The sequence below is a fragment of the Centruroides sculpturatus genome, unplaced genomic scaffold (assembly GCF_000671375.1).
Source record: "Centruroides sculpturatus isolate CEXI.00-Female unplaced genomic scaffold, Cexi_2.0 scaffold989, whole genome shotgun sequence".
NCBI classification, from domain to species: Eukaryota; Metazoa; Arthropoda; class Arachnida; order Scorpiones; family Buthidae; genus Centruroides; species Centruroides sculpturatus.
The window spans coordinates 50863-68296 of record NW_019385178.1 but is presented as its reverse complement, the minus strand read 5'-3'; the positions used below and the strand labels follow the sequence as shown (position 1 = coordinate 68296).

Here is a 17434-nt window from a genome sequence, read left to right as displayed (position 1 = left end):
TGAATTGATAGCTTATCAATTAATTTTTTGTTAAATAATTTAATGTCTATAATTTAAATTAATTTATTAATATTTTAAAATATTAAAGAATAATTTTGTAAATTTAATATAATTTAAATTTTTACTTTATTTTGTATTATAATTAAATTTGTAAAATTTTTATCATCGATAATTCTTATTACTGGTTTTATAATACTTTAAACATTTGTCAATAGGTTAATGTTATATAGATTGAATTATAATACTTTATTCATCTATAATAAAAACTAGTGCTATTGAGAAAATAAGAAATTTAAAAAGTTGAAGCTATAAAAATATTAATATTAGTGTTATATACTTGCTCAATAGATTAAATGCTTTTAATTTTATTTTTTATAATTTACTTTCTGATTACTTAACAATGTAATATTATTAGTAGTATAATGAATAAGAACATTTTATAATCATTCAGTTAACATTAATGATTTATTTGATAAAAAAATTTTTTTTATTTTATTAAATTTCTTATTTTATATGTTAATTTAACTTTTTATCTTGATTATATTTCTATAAAAGAATTGTAAATCAAAAACCAATCAGAATTTTAATATGTCAAGTTGGTGATATAGAAATATGTAGTTAATACAAGTTAATTCTATATTGTTTAGGAATTACGATTTTATTTTAAATGAATTTAAAGCTGAAAAATGATGAAATTTTACGGCAATATTTGATTTGCTGTTTTTTGAGACACATTTAGATAAGATTATTTAAGATATGAATCAGTACAAGACAAAATTTGATAAGATGAATAGTACTAGTATATGCTAAATAAAGTTTTATCAGAACAGATTAGAGAATTATAGAAATGATATGTCAAATTTTTAACTGCAGTCAAGTGATAAAGTTTTAAACTAAAATTTTAAATTAAAGATAGATACTTTATAAACTTATTAATAAACTTTATCTACATTTTTGTCTCGTATTAACATTTAGATAAAGTTTCAGAGAGATAAAACATTTGTAAAGCATGAACTATGCCATTATTTGGAAATTTTTAGAACTTTAAGAATTATATTCATTATTTCATAATTTGGAAGAAAATCTAAAATGTTTTCAAGGTTCAATCTAAAAACGTATTAAATTCAGTAATTGTTGTGTGATACTAAATTTTTTGGAAATTCAAATTACTGAAGTATGTTAAGGATAAAAACTTTCTGTATTGATGAATATTATACTGCTAAAAAAGTATGCTATATTTATTTTAATGAAAGATTAAGTGGAATTTTATTCTGAACAGAAAATTAAAAATAGTGAATATATGATTTAAAAAATAATAATTTTTAAACCATAATAAGACTAAGTCAATTATTAATAAAAATGATCATAAACTAATATTTATAAATTATTATGATTAGTCATTTATTCTAAAAAAGGTGGAATTAGCAGTCTTCTGTGTCAATATCATTTAATGATTATTTATTTTTTATCATCATTTTCCGTAAGTTATCCTTAAATCATTTAATAGTCAATTTGATATTTACTTCTCTAAACAGGTTGCTCTTTTTTTGATTTTTTTCTTTAACACAAAATAAATGTTTTATGGTAAAGAACCAACAAAATATGGAAATAGACTGTGCATAGATGACATAACACTACCATTTGCCACTTTTCTGAAGTCAGTTGGTTTGTTTATATTTTTCCATTGTTATAATTGTTTGCTGCATAATTGACAACTTAATAGATAATTTACCATCAATTTGAGTGAAATCTTAAAATCTTGTTAACTAGTAAGCTGACTATGCTATTTTCTTGTAGATGACATCTTTAAAACATGTGTCTAAACAATAATGATTAAAGCAAAGGTATTTCATAAATGATGCATTGAGGTCACATGATACAAATAAGCAATTATAACTTTATTAAAATTCTAAAATATTTATTGTAACTGATAGCATGGAACCCAGATGCATTTCACCCAATTACTTCTAAAGTAGCTGCCAAATACAGAGCAGAGAATAGCAATTTCACTAACATTCATTAACTGACTTGCATGAAGACAAGTTATTGAAAATTTTGTTTATCTCTTCCTATAACTTATGAAAGAACACAGAATAGACTCCCCATATCTGAACCTCTGTGACATTTGGTTATAGGACTACCTAAAGAGCCTTGTTTATCAAGCAATGTTTCCATTCTAGATGTTTTAAAAGACAAAATTTTACATGTGTAACAACCACATGCAGGTCAGTTAAGTTCTGCTGTTGAGTGTGCTATGCAATGAATGCAGTTTTTAGAGCATGGAGAGCACATGAGGTCAAATCTTTGATGTAATTGTCAATTCTACATTTTACATCAGTAATCACATCTATAATTGAAATAAAATTATTGCACTTTATTTCTTAATTTCTGAAATTCATAGAAAACTTATGTAATGTACACATTAAAGGGACAGTAATGTCAAATTTACCTTAGTGAATGAATTTTGAAGTAAAATTTTTTTCCCTGAAAATCAAAACCACATACTTGGGTCAATATGTATACCAAATTTAATTGACATTTGTCCAATAGTTCTTTCTATAGAGAGCTTTGAACAACTACTATTTAATTATGAATACCTTGTATGGTACATTGCAAAATGTTCATCATTCATTTTCAAAATAATCAGCTGGAGAAAGACTTCAGTCATTGCTTCTGAATAACCTGAAATCTTGAATAAAAATGTTTCATCTACGAAATCTATTGTGAACTTGTAAAGAACAGAGCATGGATAATAGAAAGCATTCTGTTGATAATATTATAGTCATAGTGATTCTTTACATACTAATTTTATTATCCAGTTAAGCATTACATAACTGAAAATAAGTATTATAAAATAGTACAAGAAATCACGAAGCAAAACTTGAAATGCTACTATAAATCAGTTGATGTTGACTGTATAAATTCGTAATTCTAATGTATAAACAAACCATTAAGGAATTTTGTAGATTTTTGACTTTTCAATGATAAGCAATAATACAGTACTACAGTATATACTTACAGTATATTCATCATTAATAACATCAATGCATCTACAACAAAAAAAGTGAGGTACTGTACAAGTTTTGATGAAATATTTTTCTGTTTTGTAAAGCATTTTGAGAAAGTGATTGTCTTCATAATCTTTATATACATTAATATCTATAAATAAAGTCATAGAATGCCTATTCATTCTTCTGGTAACATAACTTTTCCAACAAAATATATTTCTTCATATTTAACATTTTTCTTCATTTTGAATTATACTGACAATAAAAATTTACATAAAAGTGTTAAGAATGGTTATAATGCAATCAAAATTTTTCCAAATTTGCACAAAGAACTTTTTTAAAGCTTAGCTATAGTCTTCCTTTTATTAATAAATACAGGGTTGTCAAAATTAAACTTTCCCAACCAGAGGGCTTTAGAGAGTGTTCTACTGTCAAAATGAAACAATATTTGGACAACAGGTACTTCAAATTATGCAGTCATTTTTCGTACAAAAAGTCACTGATAGGTGGCGTTAAAGTTATGCAACTAGGATCTGAACCTGTTTCGTTATTGGAGAACAGAACCTTAACATGCTAATGACTTTTTGATTACAGAGCTTCAACAAAGACTTCAAATATAATGTTCATGAAAGATGGTGCACCATCCCACATTCCATGCTCTGTTCAATGCGTGTTAAGACAGACTTNTTTATATGGCAAGATAATGTAGTTGTAATTTCATCCAAAGTATATGCAAATATATCTTTATTATATAATGTTTTAATTTTAGAAAATTAACATAAAAAAAAGAACATTGTTCTTTAATTTTATTTGCTTGTGTTGTACTTATTGATATGTGAAAATTTGAATTTAGATATATAATTTTTAATATTTGCGTTGTATGTTATTTTCTGAAACAAATTTCTTAATTTGCCTTAATAGAAAAAGTTTGATTTAAAAAAAAATATTATAAAAGAGAGAGGAAAATAATTTTAGAGCTAATTTATTATCATAATAATCACTTAATTTATATAAAATTCCTGATAAAATGTTATTTTAATAACAAAAATTAATAATTCTTTCTTCTGAAAAATTCTATTTAAATATTATTAAGATCAGGAGATGTAAGTAATAAAATTTAAATAATTCCCTTGAAAATGCATCAATCTCGAATATAATTGTCAAATTTTATTGGTTAGAATGAGACACGGAGGTGACGCAACAAAAATGACTGCTTTAATTTGCAGAAGAATTGCGCTATAATATACAGTTTGTCTGTCCATCCGTTGAGCTGGTCAAGATGTCATCCTTCTGCGGGAAATATAAATTTGTATCTAGCGAAAATTTCGACGAATTTCTTCAAGCTTGTGGTAAGTTTTTGTTTTTTTATTTGTCTTTTCTTTCTTTATCTAATTTTTCAAATCCTTTTCTTGATATTAAATTTCAAAAAATATGTTTTTAATACACAAGAAAACATTACAAAATTTCCTCTTTAATAAATTTGTTTATCATATTCAAATGTTTTTATGCTCTTAATATGTTAAAAAATATTATCTATTTTTAATGAGAGGTTCTTTTACTGACTAATAGGGTCAAATTTAGCCGGGGCATCATATCTAGGGCAACCTCAAAAACATTTTTTATACAAAAAGTTCTGAAGTTCCCGTTAAACTTTTTTATATATACAACGCTTTATAAATTATTTATTCTGTTGCATTTCTTCTTCATTAAGAAATGAACTTTTATTTTATTTATATATTTTTTGCTTCCGGAAGGTATCTCGGGCCTCTCTCGACTTTTGAGAAGTCCTGCAATAATTTTTTGCATAATAATCAGAAATATTCGTTATTGTTTACATTACAATATGAATTTATAATTATAAGTCTTTTCGAAAGCAATTGCATATTATTTCCATTTGCTTTTCATATATTTTTAAGTGGCATTATGACTAATCAAGGAGGATAATTTTCTCAGAAAATAAATTTATATTTTCTATGTTTATTTTTCTATTATATTAAAGTTGAGAGATCAAACATTTCTCTATTTGATTAATAAACTATTATAAACAAGCAGTTATTTATTATGACATCATCACAATGTCAGGCTGCAATTTTTAATTTATTTAATTTAAAATATTGTACAGTATGCAATGTACAGTATATTGTACGTCTCAAATTAGTAGTGGCTTGCCCCTGAACATCATACTTTTCCTTTAACAATAGAGATATGTCAGTCATTTATCTAATGCCTTTTGGGAGAAAAGGTTTGAATTGAAATAACATGACTTCCAGTTTGCATCAGAAGTTCATTTGTAGTTAATCAGTGCCTCCTGCCCCGAAGATTTCCATATCTGGTCTTGTCGTTCGTGTATCTAATTCCATTCTCGAGATTAAGGAAAGACAGACAGATGGAATTTATAGGTCTACAGTTTTTTCAAATTGCCACCCAAATAACAATTTCAAGAAATGAATCTGAAATTTTAATATTATTTATCAGATAAGTATCTGGTGGCAATTTGTAAGCTGTTTGTTTGATTTGTTATGTGGAAATACTCCATATTTACTAGACTTAAAAAATTTTTTCATGATCAGGTTACATTGTAAACAGGAAATATGTGTAAAAAAATATTTTTTCTTGTATATTTAAAATTACAAAATATAAACTTTATATTTCTTATCAAATATTTTCAGCTTTTTATAAAATATTCATTCATAAGAGGATTTCAAAATTTTGTATCCATAAAAATATAGTCTTTACACATCAAACTTTTAAAACTAATAAAATTAAAGAACAACTATTTCTTTAGTGTCAATTTTTTTCAAAATTAACTTAACTAGCACAGAAAATATATAAAGTAAAGCTATACTTGCAAATACTTTAAATGAAATTACAATTTCATTTTCTTTAGGAGAAAGAAGCTATAACAGATTTTTAATTTTTTTTTCAATGTAGGTTTATATGGCAAGATAATGTAGTTGTAATTTCATCCAAAGTATATGCAAATATATCTTTATTATATAATGTTTTAATTTTAGAAAATTAACATAAAAAAAAGAACATTGTTCTTTAATTTTATTTGCTTGTGTTGTACTTATTGATATGTGAAAATTTGAATTTAGATATATAATTTTTAATATTTGCGTTGTATGTTATTTTCTGAAACAAATTTCTTAATTTGCTTTAATAGAAAAAGTTTGATTTAAAAAAAATATTATAAAAGAGAGAGGAAAATAATTTTAGAGCTAATTTATTATCATAATAATCACTTAATTTATATAAAATTCCTGATAAAATGTTATTTTAATAACAAAAATTAATAATTCTTTCTTCTGAAAAATTCTATTTAAATATTATTAAGATCAGGAGATGTAAGTAATAAAATTTAAATAATTCCCTTGAAAATGCATCAATCTCGAATATAATTGTCAAATTTTATTGGTTAGAATGAGACACGGAGGTGACGCAACAAAAATGACTGCTTTAATTTGCAGAAGAATTGCGCTATAATATACAGTTTGTCTGTCCATCCGTTGAGCTGGTCAAGATGTCATCCTTCTGCGGGAAATATAAATTTGTATCTAGCGAAAATTTCGACGAATTTCTTCAAGCTTGTGGTAAGTTTTTGTTTTTTTATTTGTCTTTTCTTTCTTTATCTAATTTTTCAAATCCTTTTCTTGATATTAAATTTCAAAAAATATGTTTTTAATACACAAGAAAACATTACAAAATTTCCTCTTTAATAAATTTGTTTATCATATTCAAATGTTTTTATGCTCTTAATATGTTAAAAAATATTATCTATTTTTAATGAGAGGTTCTTTTACTGACTAATAGGGTCAAATTTAGCCGGGGCATCATATCTAGGGCAACCTCAAAAACATTTTTTATACAAAAAGTTCTGAAGTTCCCGTTAAACTTTTTTATATATACAACGCTTTATAAATTATTTATTCTGTTGCATTTCTTCTTCATTAAGAAATGAACTTTTATTTTATTTATATATTTTTTGCTTCCGGAAGGTATCTCGGGCCTCTCTCGACTTTTGAGAAGTCCTGCAATAATTTTTTGCATAATAATCAGAAATATTCGTTATTGTTTACATTGTGAATTTATCAAATATATAGGAGATGCCAATGATTTGAAAAATTAAAAAAAAAATTATTTAAATCCAAATACAATAATTGTTCATATTTAAATTTTTATTTTATAAAATGATTCTCATATAGCAATATCAGCATTTTGGAAAGGTATCTTGTTTCAGTCGCCATATGTTCTTTTGAAACATTTTTTATAATTCATTGAAGTGATATTTTAAAGAATATTATCTGTGTTCAATTAATACATGTTACACCGTTAATGATTCAAAAACATCATTACTTAACTATGTTAATAACTATATGACGTAAATGTGCGTACGTTACGTAGTCGTATAGAGTTATAGACTATATTAAATCTTGTTTGTTTTATTCCTCGAATGGCTTACAAAAACAAGTATCGCATGTCCATGTTGCGGATTATATATCATTAATACGAGAAGAAAAACTCGAATGAAATTTCCGTTTTATCGAAAATCGGTCACGCAGATTTTGCATCATATAACTTACTTTCATTCCAAACGATTAGGAAATATTTGTAATACTCGTTGTTTAGATACGATTAATTCCGTAACAGAGTATTATTTGTTAAAATGAAGATAAATGTATCCAACAATTGCGAGAATTTACTAAATTAAAATCCTTTCCTTAAAGGGAAGGAATTGTGAATTTTCAGTCAAAAATTAACAGATTTTCACCGAAAATCTGGCAGTTGTTAAGATCATTTACAATGGCGTTATTTTCTAAAACGAAATTGTAATTTGATTTCCCACTTTCGATCGAGAATTCTGTTTATTATTATAAACATCCTTAATATCGTGTACACATTTTTCATTTAATTAATATATATTCTTAATTAGAGACACGTGGAGATATACAAAGAAAATGAACGTGATTAACGAAAAGTGCATAAGTGGTTGAATATTTTTAAAAAAAATTAAGTATGATAGATTAATTCCTTTAATAAACAATTTCTGTTGTTTTTCAATGGAAACTCTATTTATTTTCATAAATTTTTTTAAAACTGTTAATTAGCTTATCTGTTATTTGTCCAATTTGAAGGGTTTTCATCGTTGAGATAAAGCGTGTCAATTTTTTTAAGGAAGAACTTCATTTTCTAATTGGTTATTCATTGTGTTAACATTATTTTCATCATTTTACCGAGGCCTAACATATTGCCAGTAATCACTTCCTAATTGTTTCTTCTCACTCCGGGTATATGGGCCTCTCTACTAAATAACGAATCATGGTTGATTGAGACAAAATTGTTACTGTGTCAACGTCTACACTATTGACGTTAATTCTACAGTAAAAGGGACTTCTAGGTGAATTGTGCGGAAGTCTGATGGCAGAGTCAATCAAAAATTCTTGAAAATTAGTTAAATCGGTTATGAAATGCTTATACTGTATTTATGAAACAGAATGAGACAAGCAAAAAAATTTTTAACTTTAAATTTTTGTACAGTGTGTTGCCATTAAATTACTCCAATTAAATTCTAAATTATGCGTTAATTTTAACGCATAGTTTGGAATTTAATTGGAAAAACTGCAGTATGATTAATTAAAAATCAAAATTCTGGAAAAAAATCTGAATGAAATAATATATATAGACTTTATATATATATATATATATTTACAGATATCAGATGATCCTGAATAGTATATTTTTCTGTACGGCATTTCATAAACTATTTTTATCGTAAATCTTTCTCTGCATGTAAATATTTATTTAATGGAATGAAAATTTACTTTCAGAAGATTTAACGACTATAATATGTTAGGCCTATATTCTAATCAAGAAAAAGATTAACAGTCTTATCTCTGTAAATTCCTCAGCTTACTGAACTTGTTTGTTTCTTGGAAATGTTCATTTTTCTCTTGTTTTGTCCTGATCTTGTCCCTTTTCTGTTTATCAGCGTAATATTTTGAAAAAAAAAACGTTCAAAAACTTTTATTTTTAGGAAAGTAATTGTTCATTTTAATCAAAAAAATTCGTTATCGTAGATTTTCATTTTCAGAGACAGTATTATATAGAAATTTATTTGTATATAAAGATAAATTCTTAAATAAATATATGTAACAAGCTAATGCGCTACTTTATTTTAAACATGTTTCTAAAAGAAAAATTTGAATTTTCATATTAAATTAAGATGGTTTATTTATATTATCATTTGGTTTTATGAAGGATCTGGCTTGCTCCAAAATTTTAATATGTAATAAATTTCATACGACTCTTTCTTTATATAGAAGTTATATTATTGTTGCAATATTTTCACTAAAATAAACGAGTAAAATATACATTTGGATTTGTAAGTAAATACAAATGAAATATTGCCATCGTTGACTTTTAATAAATAACATTTCTATCTACAGATTTTTTCCAACAATTTCCAATTTTATACCTTTTTTTTTTTAGAAAATTTCTTAAGCTTAGTTGAATTTTAGTTTCAAGAGAATTCCTTGTTGATCTAATAAATGTCCCATGGGCCCTTGAATAAAAACGTACCGGATTCTCTTATCGAAGCGCAAATAAATTTATTGTAGTGTGTGTTGACATACACACTTTAAACATGGTGCGAGCGACGTTCCTACGTCGATAATGTTAAGCCGGTGGAAGACATTATGTAAAAACATGATGTCTACACAATTTTTGATCATCTCTCTAATGTAGTGTTTCTGCTTTTAATTTATGTTCAATACTTGTTTAAATCATACGTTTTTCTAATTTTTTATCTTTGGAAATATATATGTTACCATCAATGGTGCGTTATACCATAGGAAAAAAAGGACATTTGTCTATGTTTACGAATACCACTATTAAACTAGTTTTAAGATATATCTTCGTGTCTTTCTGTCAAACGTATTCTATTGTATATTATGATGATAAAACATGCAGTTTTATTGAAAGTTTCTAATTTGTATAAACGATAAAGTAAATGCAATATTTGCGTATTTCGAAGGAACTACTCAGGTTCGTTACACGATCCCGAAGTCTAATTTCGGAAATTTAGTACATTCAGCATTATCATAAATCCATGGTCCAATAATTGATTTGGCAAATATACAAATTCTCGAACATATTTTATAATTTCACTTTCAAATCATCAATGCTTAAAATCCCCATCGCTTTCAGTACAAAGAATATATGATCAAATGAATCAGAAAGTTAAGTTTTACAAAAATTGAAAGGTTAAATGAATTTTGTTTGAGATTGTTTTGCGTCGCTAAAGCAAATTGAATTATTCCCGGAATATATTTAATAAATAATTTTTCTCTTGGGAATTTAAGTTGGAGGGATCAAGTTTCAGAATTGAATAAACGTTGTCCGATATCTTGATAAACTGCGGTTTAAGCTACAGTCAAGTAAGTGCGTTTACTTTCCCAACTGGGCGTTCCCACTGTAACAAATATTTAAGTTTCTCAACGAATCACTCATCTTAATAACTGTGTAAAAATTTTCCGTGGTTCCTTAATAAATCACTTTTCTTCTTAGTGTAAAATTTATTCGAATTCGGCAGGCTTTTATACCGTACAATTCGGACTTTTGTGAACATTTCGGCTCACATAAGTGTTCCGTCGGATTCCGTAATAGGCTAATTCTAGAAACTGTTGCTAAAAATATATCGAGAGGCATCGTTCATCTGCTATTTATCTATGTTCTATCAGTCATAAAGCACGAGGCCAGATTGATAAGATTTAGTCGGATGACCTCGAATTTTGTGTAGGTCTGCAATCTATGTTACATGTGAATATTAGTAACAATCGAGAAATATTTTAAAAACGCCAAGGTCGAGAGATGTGAAACGTTACTGATTGCCACTAATGAATAAATTGATCGACCAACTGCTATTCACACAGATAATTAAATCAACCATTGACAGACCTCGTTCAAAAATTACATAGAATGCTACAGACTTCCTTTCTCTCAATTATCAGCGAAGGATCTCTACGATACAAAAAATAAAAAAAAAACCCTCTCGCACCGATTAATAATATATATATTATTAAAGATTAATTGATGCAAAAAACCGACCCAAATTCTTATTAATAATAATTATTTAAGGACGTTCGTCTGAGTTTCTAATTAGTAATTAATCATTGCTCTGATATTTTCCCTATCAGTTTTTAAAATATAATAAGGATTTATCAAAAATACTCGCATTATTTGAAAGAGCAGTGTTTAAAAAACTGGCATAGGAAGTTTACGAAATTAATTAAACTCGGAGTAGTGATTATGACAACAACACTAACGGAATTACAACTTTTTTCCTTGTAAGTTCGTCCTAACTGGTGATAAATAGCTTTTTTTTTTATGTTTGCATATCAAACCGTTTACAAGTTTATATCCCGAGGGCACTTCGGCACGCGACTTCAACTTGTTCCTTATACGTGTTTCGAATAATTATTACAATATATATATATACATACATCTGTGATCTTAAATACATCGGTTAATTACCGTATTACGTAAAGCTTAACACGAGGTTTTTCGACTCGATTTTTTCTGTAATTAAAATCCCATATTATATTAATTAGAAACCCAATAGTTTCAGTGGGAAAGGGCGAGATGATAGAGTGGTGCACGTTACACCGTAATCCGAGACTGGATGAGAAATTCTATAAGTTAAACGAGGACAATAGGGATTTTTTAAAGCTTTTAATCCACTACTTTTAGTTTCTAGAAAATTAAAAAAGAAAATAAATTTTAGGAAAATTAAACGAATTTATTTTTCGCATTAATATGCTTATTGATTTCGGGAACGTGAGGAATTGCGTAAATTTTCTGTTTGTTCTCGTAAATAAGAGACTTTTAAGGAAATTAGTGAGAATTTCGCTATCGGTACTTCGATAAGCTTCCGTTTTATGGGCGTACGTTTAATTTGAAGTTATTCTAGATTAAAATTCAGCCTTAATAAGTACAGAATACCTCTTAAAATAAATTAATTTAGTTAATAAAATAAATTAATGTATGGAAGGAGTATTAAAAAGCGAATTGCGAAGGAAAGTCGTCTAGTTTTCACACATGCCTAAGAATTACCAAAACGAAATCAAAGCGAACAATACGAAGTAGTGTAGTAATAAGAAACAGGCCTAGATAAGTGTAATACGTAACGGAGTAAATACGGTATAAAGAGGTCTTAAATGCGCAATGTCAGCGCTTTATTCGACCTTGACCGAGGTGGGTAGCGGTAAAGCATAAGAAGATATCCGCTGGTTAGTGTAAAATGTCGGCTCTTATCGGACGTGATCCGGTAATTCATCCGTAGGATTTGTCCGTTGGTAGAACAAATAGTCCTTCGTATCTTTAATCGGAGCGTAAATGGCCTACGGAAAGAAATGAGTTATTTCCTGTCTTCCAAATAAGTGAACAAAAGAAGAAAAAAACAGGACGAATGCATTACGTACTGCCGTCGTTTAGTTCAATGACTCGCATCGACCACGACCTCCCCGTTCGCACGTATGCAACGATTGCTCCTAACTTTAATTACGACCTCTGTTATCATTTGCACCCTCTTTACTATGCCGTTCCACAGATTTCTTTCTTTTTTTCCGCTCTCTTCCCGTCCCACTCGAAAAAATTTATTCCTTTATAAGTTCCTATAAAATTTGAATATTCTCTTTCCTTTCTATCATTAGATTCATTTTCCACAAATATAACGCTAATTAATCGATATCAAATAAATTGCGATATTTTAATTCTGGGGATTATATATCGACGTTCTCTACGTTATTTATTGGGAAATGTTCGTTATCTTTTTATATTATTCGATACGTTTTAATGTCGGCCAATTGACACTACTTTTGTTTTTTTTTTTAATATTGATTTAACCTAGCTTCAATATTAAAAATTTCTCCGGTATCAATTTTTTGTTGAGTAAAATTTTATTGGCAAACGGACGAAAACATTTTTGTTTTACTTTTCCAAATACACGTACTGCTTTTGCTGATGCGGGGGGTATCTTTCCCGTTCTACGAAACGCTAACACTCACGGGGATAAATTCCGAAATTCCCAAATGACCGGAAACTAACAACTTGACTTTTACCAAATTTGTTATCGAGACGTTAATTGGTGGAAATTCGAGCGATTTTCTTCCCTCGTTCGAAGTACGTTTTTTTAACACGTTCGTTAGTCTTTCCCTTCGGTTCCTGTGTTTTCTGGTGTCGACTGGTACGACTTTTTATCGGTACTCGCCTATCTTTAAGCTTTCTTGGGAATTTTTACCTTAAGATAGTCGTTTTGGAGTAGGCAGAGAGAAGCCTATGGCTAATTTTTTCCCCACCGAATTGGCTTTTTAAATTGTGGATATCCTCGAACGATTCTTCGAATGCCAAAGCATCCGCGATACTCGTCGTTCCTAAATTTAATAGGAAGAAAAATAAACACAGTTCAATTCCATTTCCTTTTCGCCGGGGAATTTAATGTTTATCGAATTATTTTAAACTTGCGCCAATAAATAGCAGCCTTATTGTTTCTGGTCACGAACTTTAATGGTCGAAGCGTTTGTATTTTTAAACGTTTCGGTCCGCGAAATTTTTATATTTTCTTCATCGAACGGACCGTTATTTCCGCCGCCATTTCCTGATATTTTTCGAGGAAAATTCTACGGCGTACGCCAATGGTTTACGCGGGCGAAGAGCTTATCCGAATTTACGTCGTCGCCTCCTTAATTACAAAACGGCTGGAAGGCCGCAAACGGCCCTTTAGAAATGCCAAATATGCAGATCCGACTGGGATACGGATAACGGACGGCAGATGGCGCTACCGGCGAAATATCGAATCTAGACAGAAGAAACGCCGGAGAGCAGTCCGTTCCGGCGAAGCGACGACGAAAAGAGCTGTAAAATGGCCGACTTAAAGGGAAAATACAAGCTGGTGTCCAGCGAGAACTTCGAAGACTTCATGAAGGCTCTGGGTAAGAAACGGAAACCGTCGCATTATCTGATAAGACGGAGATAAGCTTCTTCTTCCGACGGGATCCGGCCGTTCGATCGACGTTTCCGGCCGCAATTTTTATTATTATCTTCGTTATCCATTTTGCCAAGAACGTTTCGACTTATTACGCGCGCGCCAACGTCGCCGGCGTAACGCTACGCGCCGGATCGACGCGTCTACGCTTCCGGACGCCGGCCGCGCCGGAGCCGACTCTACGGAAATTAAATCGGGTGGGAAAATGGTGGACATCGATCCGACGGCGGAAAAAAATCGGACCGGGCGGAGGGAGACGCACGTGGTCTACCTTTCTCTGTCTCTCCCATTGTTCTCCGAACGGGTCCAGTCTGCCGCCCGCCTGACCTTTCTCCCTCGAAATCCGGCTTACCACCTAATTCTAAGAAATTTAATACGAAAGAAAGAAATTCCCCTTTTTTTTCCCTCTCTCTTTTGTCTGGCCAAATACAAGTGGAGGGAACAGTTTGCGAGTAAAGGACTTTTTCCGATTTTTCGGTCGTTCCCCTCGCCCGCCTACGTCACGTGATTATCGTACGTTATCGTCCGACCGATTTTCTTTTTGGGTCTCGATCGTGCGCGGACATATTTATTCGCTTCCGAATTTTCAGACGGGATGTGTCGTAACGTCCGCTAAACGAAAAGAATCTAGATAAAGAAAACTACGAGTATATTACAGATATATATATATATATATATACATGTAGTAATAATAATGGCGCTTAGCTTAACGCCGTTTTTCTTTGTCGTCGTTGTTTTCGAGACTTAATTACGTTCGACGTTTACTAAAATCCCGGGAAGAATTTCACGGGCGACGTCTGCCGATTCCCAAAATAAAATAATTTATCGCCGATCACGTGACTGGAAGGCGCCGCGGTCTGGCCGAACGGCGAAACCGGCGCTTCCGGATTAATTACAAAAATTTACGGATTGGGTGGGCATCGGAGGGGGAAGAAGAAACGAAACGTTAAGCATATTTCGTTTGTTCAAAAATGGAGAAAGGACTCCCTGTATCCGGCAAAAATATAAAGCTAACGTGTAAATTCCGTTAAGGCCTAGGGAAGCGCCGAGTGCGCGTAAGAGGGGAGGGGAGAAGGGAGATAAAGGAGTGATTCAAAAAGTTTTTTTTAAAATTGTTATCGCGACGGCAAATAAAACTTCGGCCCCGGAACGAAGATCGGCGGAAAAGACGACGGGGGGGACGGATCGGACTTCGGAACGGACGGTGACGCGGCCCCTTTATCTGCAGGTCCGACGTTTGGGGCGTGGAGTATTTAAAACCGCGAAGCGTCTGTCCCCCAGGCAGTCGAACCCAAATTCCAATCGCGTCATGTCGGCTCTTCTGGGAAAGTTCAAGCTGGTCTCCAGCGAAAATTTCGACGAGTTCATGAAAGCCACCGGTGAGTCTTCCCTTCCAGTCTCTCCTCCCACGCGACACTTTTTCCCCCTTTTCTCCCGGCACGTGCCGGCGTCCGTCCCTTCCCGCTCCCAATTTTCCGGAATTTCCCTTTCCCGTCCGAACCGCAAAATTCGCGTGTCTAAATTTCTTTTCGCAAAGGGGTCGAGGGAAAAATTTTTTCCTTTCGTCGCTTTACGACTTTTTAATGTTTGTCGTTCTCCGCACGATTAAAAAGAGCGGGGCAATTTCGATACTCTCGATCGGATTATAAAAAGAAGAGCGACAATCGGCTGGGTTCGGGCGACTTTGAACCCACTGCCGGCGATAAGAGGGGGAACGGTCTGCGCAGAAAAGTTGGTTTTTTGTTTGTTCTAAGTCGGCGCCCTTTGACCCTTTCCGCCCGGAGGCGTCGCCGCCTCCTGCGGGAATTAAAGATTTTCGAAGGAAGAGCGAATTGCCGAGGCAGAAAAATGCGGTGGACGACGTTAAACGTAAAATTCGAGTTATAAATTACAATTTCCTGCGGTATCCGGTGACCTTAGAAATGGCAAAAGCCCGATTTGTGTGGAATGTGCGCGAAATGAAATAGCCCGTGTTTTATAGTAACTTGGATTTTCCTTCTGATTTCGGTATCGACGTACTTAAGACTCCGGTTAAAGCCAAGAACGGCGAAAAGAAGTAAAACGTTATTGGACTGAGTAATTTCTTTTCAGGAGTGGGGATGGTGATGCGCAAGTTGGGCGCCACTTCTAAACCCACGGTGGAGATCTCGCAGGACGGAGACACCTGGTCCATCAAGACCATCACCACGTTCAAGACCAGCGAAATCAAATTCAAACTGGGAGAGGAGTTCGAAGAGACCCGCATGGACGGAAGCGTGGTTAAGGTCTGTTCCCTCCTCTTTATACTTTGTAATTAATTAACCGCTTAAAATAGCCGCGTATTCATCCCCGGCTTCGTTTTAGACGGTGATTACATTGGAGGATAACAAACTGATCCAGAAGCAGTTCGGAGACAAGGAAGTGGTCATCACCCGAGAATTGGACGGCGAAAAGTTGAAAGTGGTGAGTCTCCCTTCCTTCCGACATTTTCTTTTCTTTTCGATTTGTCCGTTTGCTGGAACTTTTTCCGTCCTTGTATTTACAGATCTGCACGGTCGACAACATCGTGTCCACCAGAATATACGACAAAGCAGAATGAGACGCCGGTGTGAGCCCGGGCCGTCCCCTCGCCACCGCTATTTTTGTTTCCGTGTTCGAAATTTCGAGTTATCCGTTTTGTAGGAGGACGCGCCGATTGGAATTTCCGCCGTTATTTTAGAGTATACGACGTTATTTTTGTCCGTTTTGTACATCGTAGTTTTAAAAAGCCGCCGTTTAAAATTATTACGTCTTTTGCCGTTAATTGGCGTCGGCGGATGCGTTCGAAAATACCAAAGAGTCGAGAAAAGCCAAAACCAAAATTATATTGCGTTTCCTTTTTATTGTTGACTGCACCATTCCACGTTGTAATGTTTTTTTTTTATAATAAATGATTTGTCTATGACACATTATCTCGTGGCTTGGCTCCCTTCTAATTCTTACAAATTAAACTATCGGAAAATGCTTTTGACGTTTAACTCGGCAACAAATTTAACTGTCGAAAGATTAAAGCCTTTTGGCATAATGTTTGGGACAGTTGGCCAGTCCCCTATACCGGCGGAGTGGGAGGAGAAAAAAGGCCGGACGGCGGGGGGCCTTTTTAAATATCTTACCCGTCGGAGAAGCACCAAGGTCGATAATTACAAATTTTGTTTGGTCTCTTTTAAATTAGATGCGTATAATCGAGACGTGCCACCGCCAGGCCATGCGGTGCCTGGATCGTATGGAATTATTTAGTAAGAATGCCTAAATATATCCATAAACTTGTTAAATTACAGTAAATATTCTATTCGGTCGCATTATTCTAAGAACTGGTTTATGTTACAAATCTCTCTTCATAAAAAATACAGAAAACAGTCCTCTACAG

General features: G+C 31.8%; 1 protein-coding gene and 1 long non-coding RNA gene across 4 annotated transcripts in view; both read left to right on the top strand.

Annotated features, from left to right (window-relative positions):
- The window catches only part of LOC111635794, a 34920-nt gene extending 30093 nt beyond the window's left edge, over positions 1-4827 (top strand). The window contains exon 4 of the long non-coding RNA XR_002758437.1: positions 4187-4827. This is a non-coding gene — a long non-coding RNA (uncharacterized LOC111635794). The remainder of the gene's footprint in view (positions 1-4186) is intronic.
- A 1623-nt stretch (positions 4828-6450) lies between these two features.
- LOC111635798 (fatty acid-binding protein-like) lies at positions 6451-16979 on the top strand. 3 transcript variants are annotated; one of them, XM_023380869.1, is made up of 4 exons: positions 6451-6601; positions 16141-16313; positions 16393-16491; positions 16574-16979. In XM_023380869.1, the coding sequence occupies exons 1-4, from the start codon at positions 6532-6534 to the stop codon at positions 16625-16627; spliced, it is 396 nt and encodes a 131-aa protein (XP_023236637.1). In that variant the 5' UTR covers positions 6451-6531; the 3' UTR covers positions 16628-16979. The 3 variants fall into 3 exon arrangements, with proteins under 3 accessions (XP_023236637.1, XP_023236636.1, XP_023236635.1); XM_023380868.1 differs by lacking the exon at positions 6451-6601 and adding an exon at positions 13842-13996; XM_023380867.1 differs by lacking the exon at positions 6451-6601 and adding an exon at positions 15275-15428.
- The last annotated feature ends 455 nt before the right edge of the window (positions 16980-17434 follow it).

Bases quoted from the DNA above. Each gene is read 5' to 3' on its own strand.
- LOC111635798 (XM_023380869.1), top strand. From the start codon at position 6,532: ATGTCATCCTTCTGCGGGAAATATAAATTTGTATCTAGCGAAAATTTC. The intron at 16,314-16,392 runs GTCTGTTCCCTC...GCTTCGTTTTAG, and splicing joins TGGACGGAAGCGTGGTTAAG to ACGGTGATTACATTGGAGGA. The intron at 16,492-16,573 runs GTGAGTCTCCCT...TTGTATTTACAG, and splicing joins ACGGCGAAAAGTTGAAAGTG to ATCTGCACGGTCGACAACAT.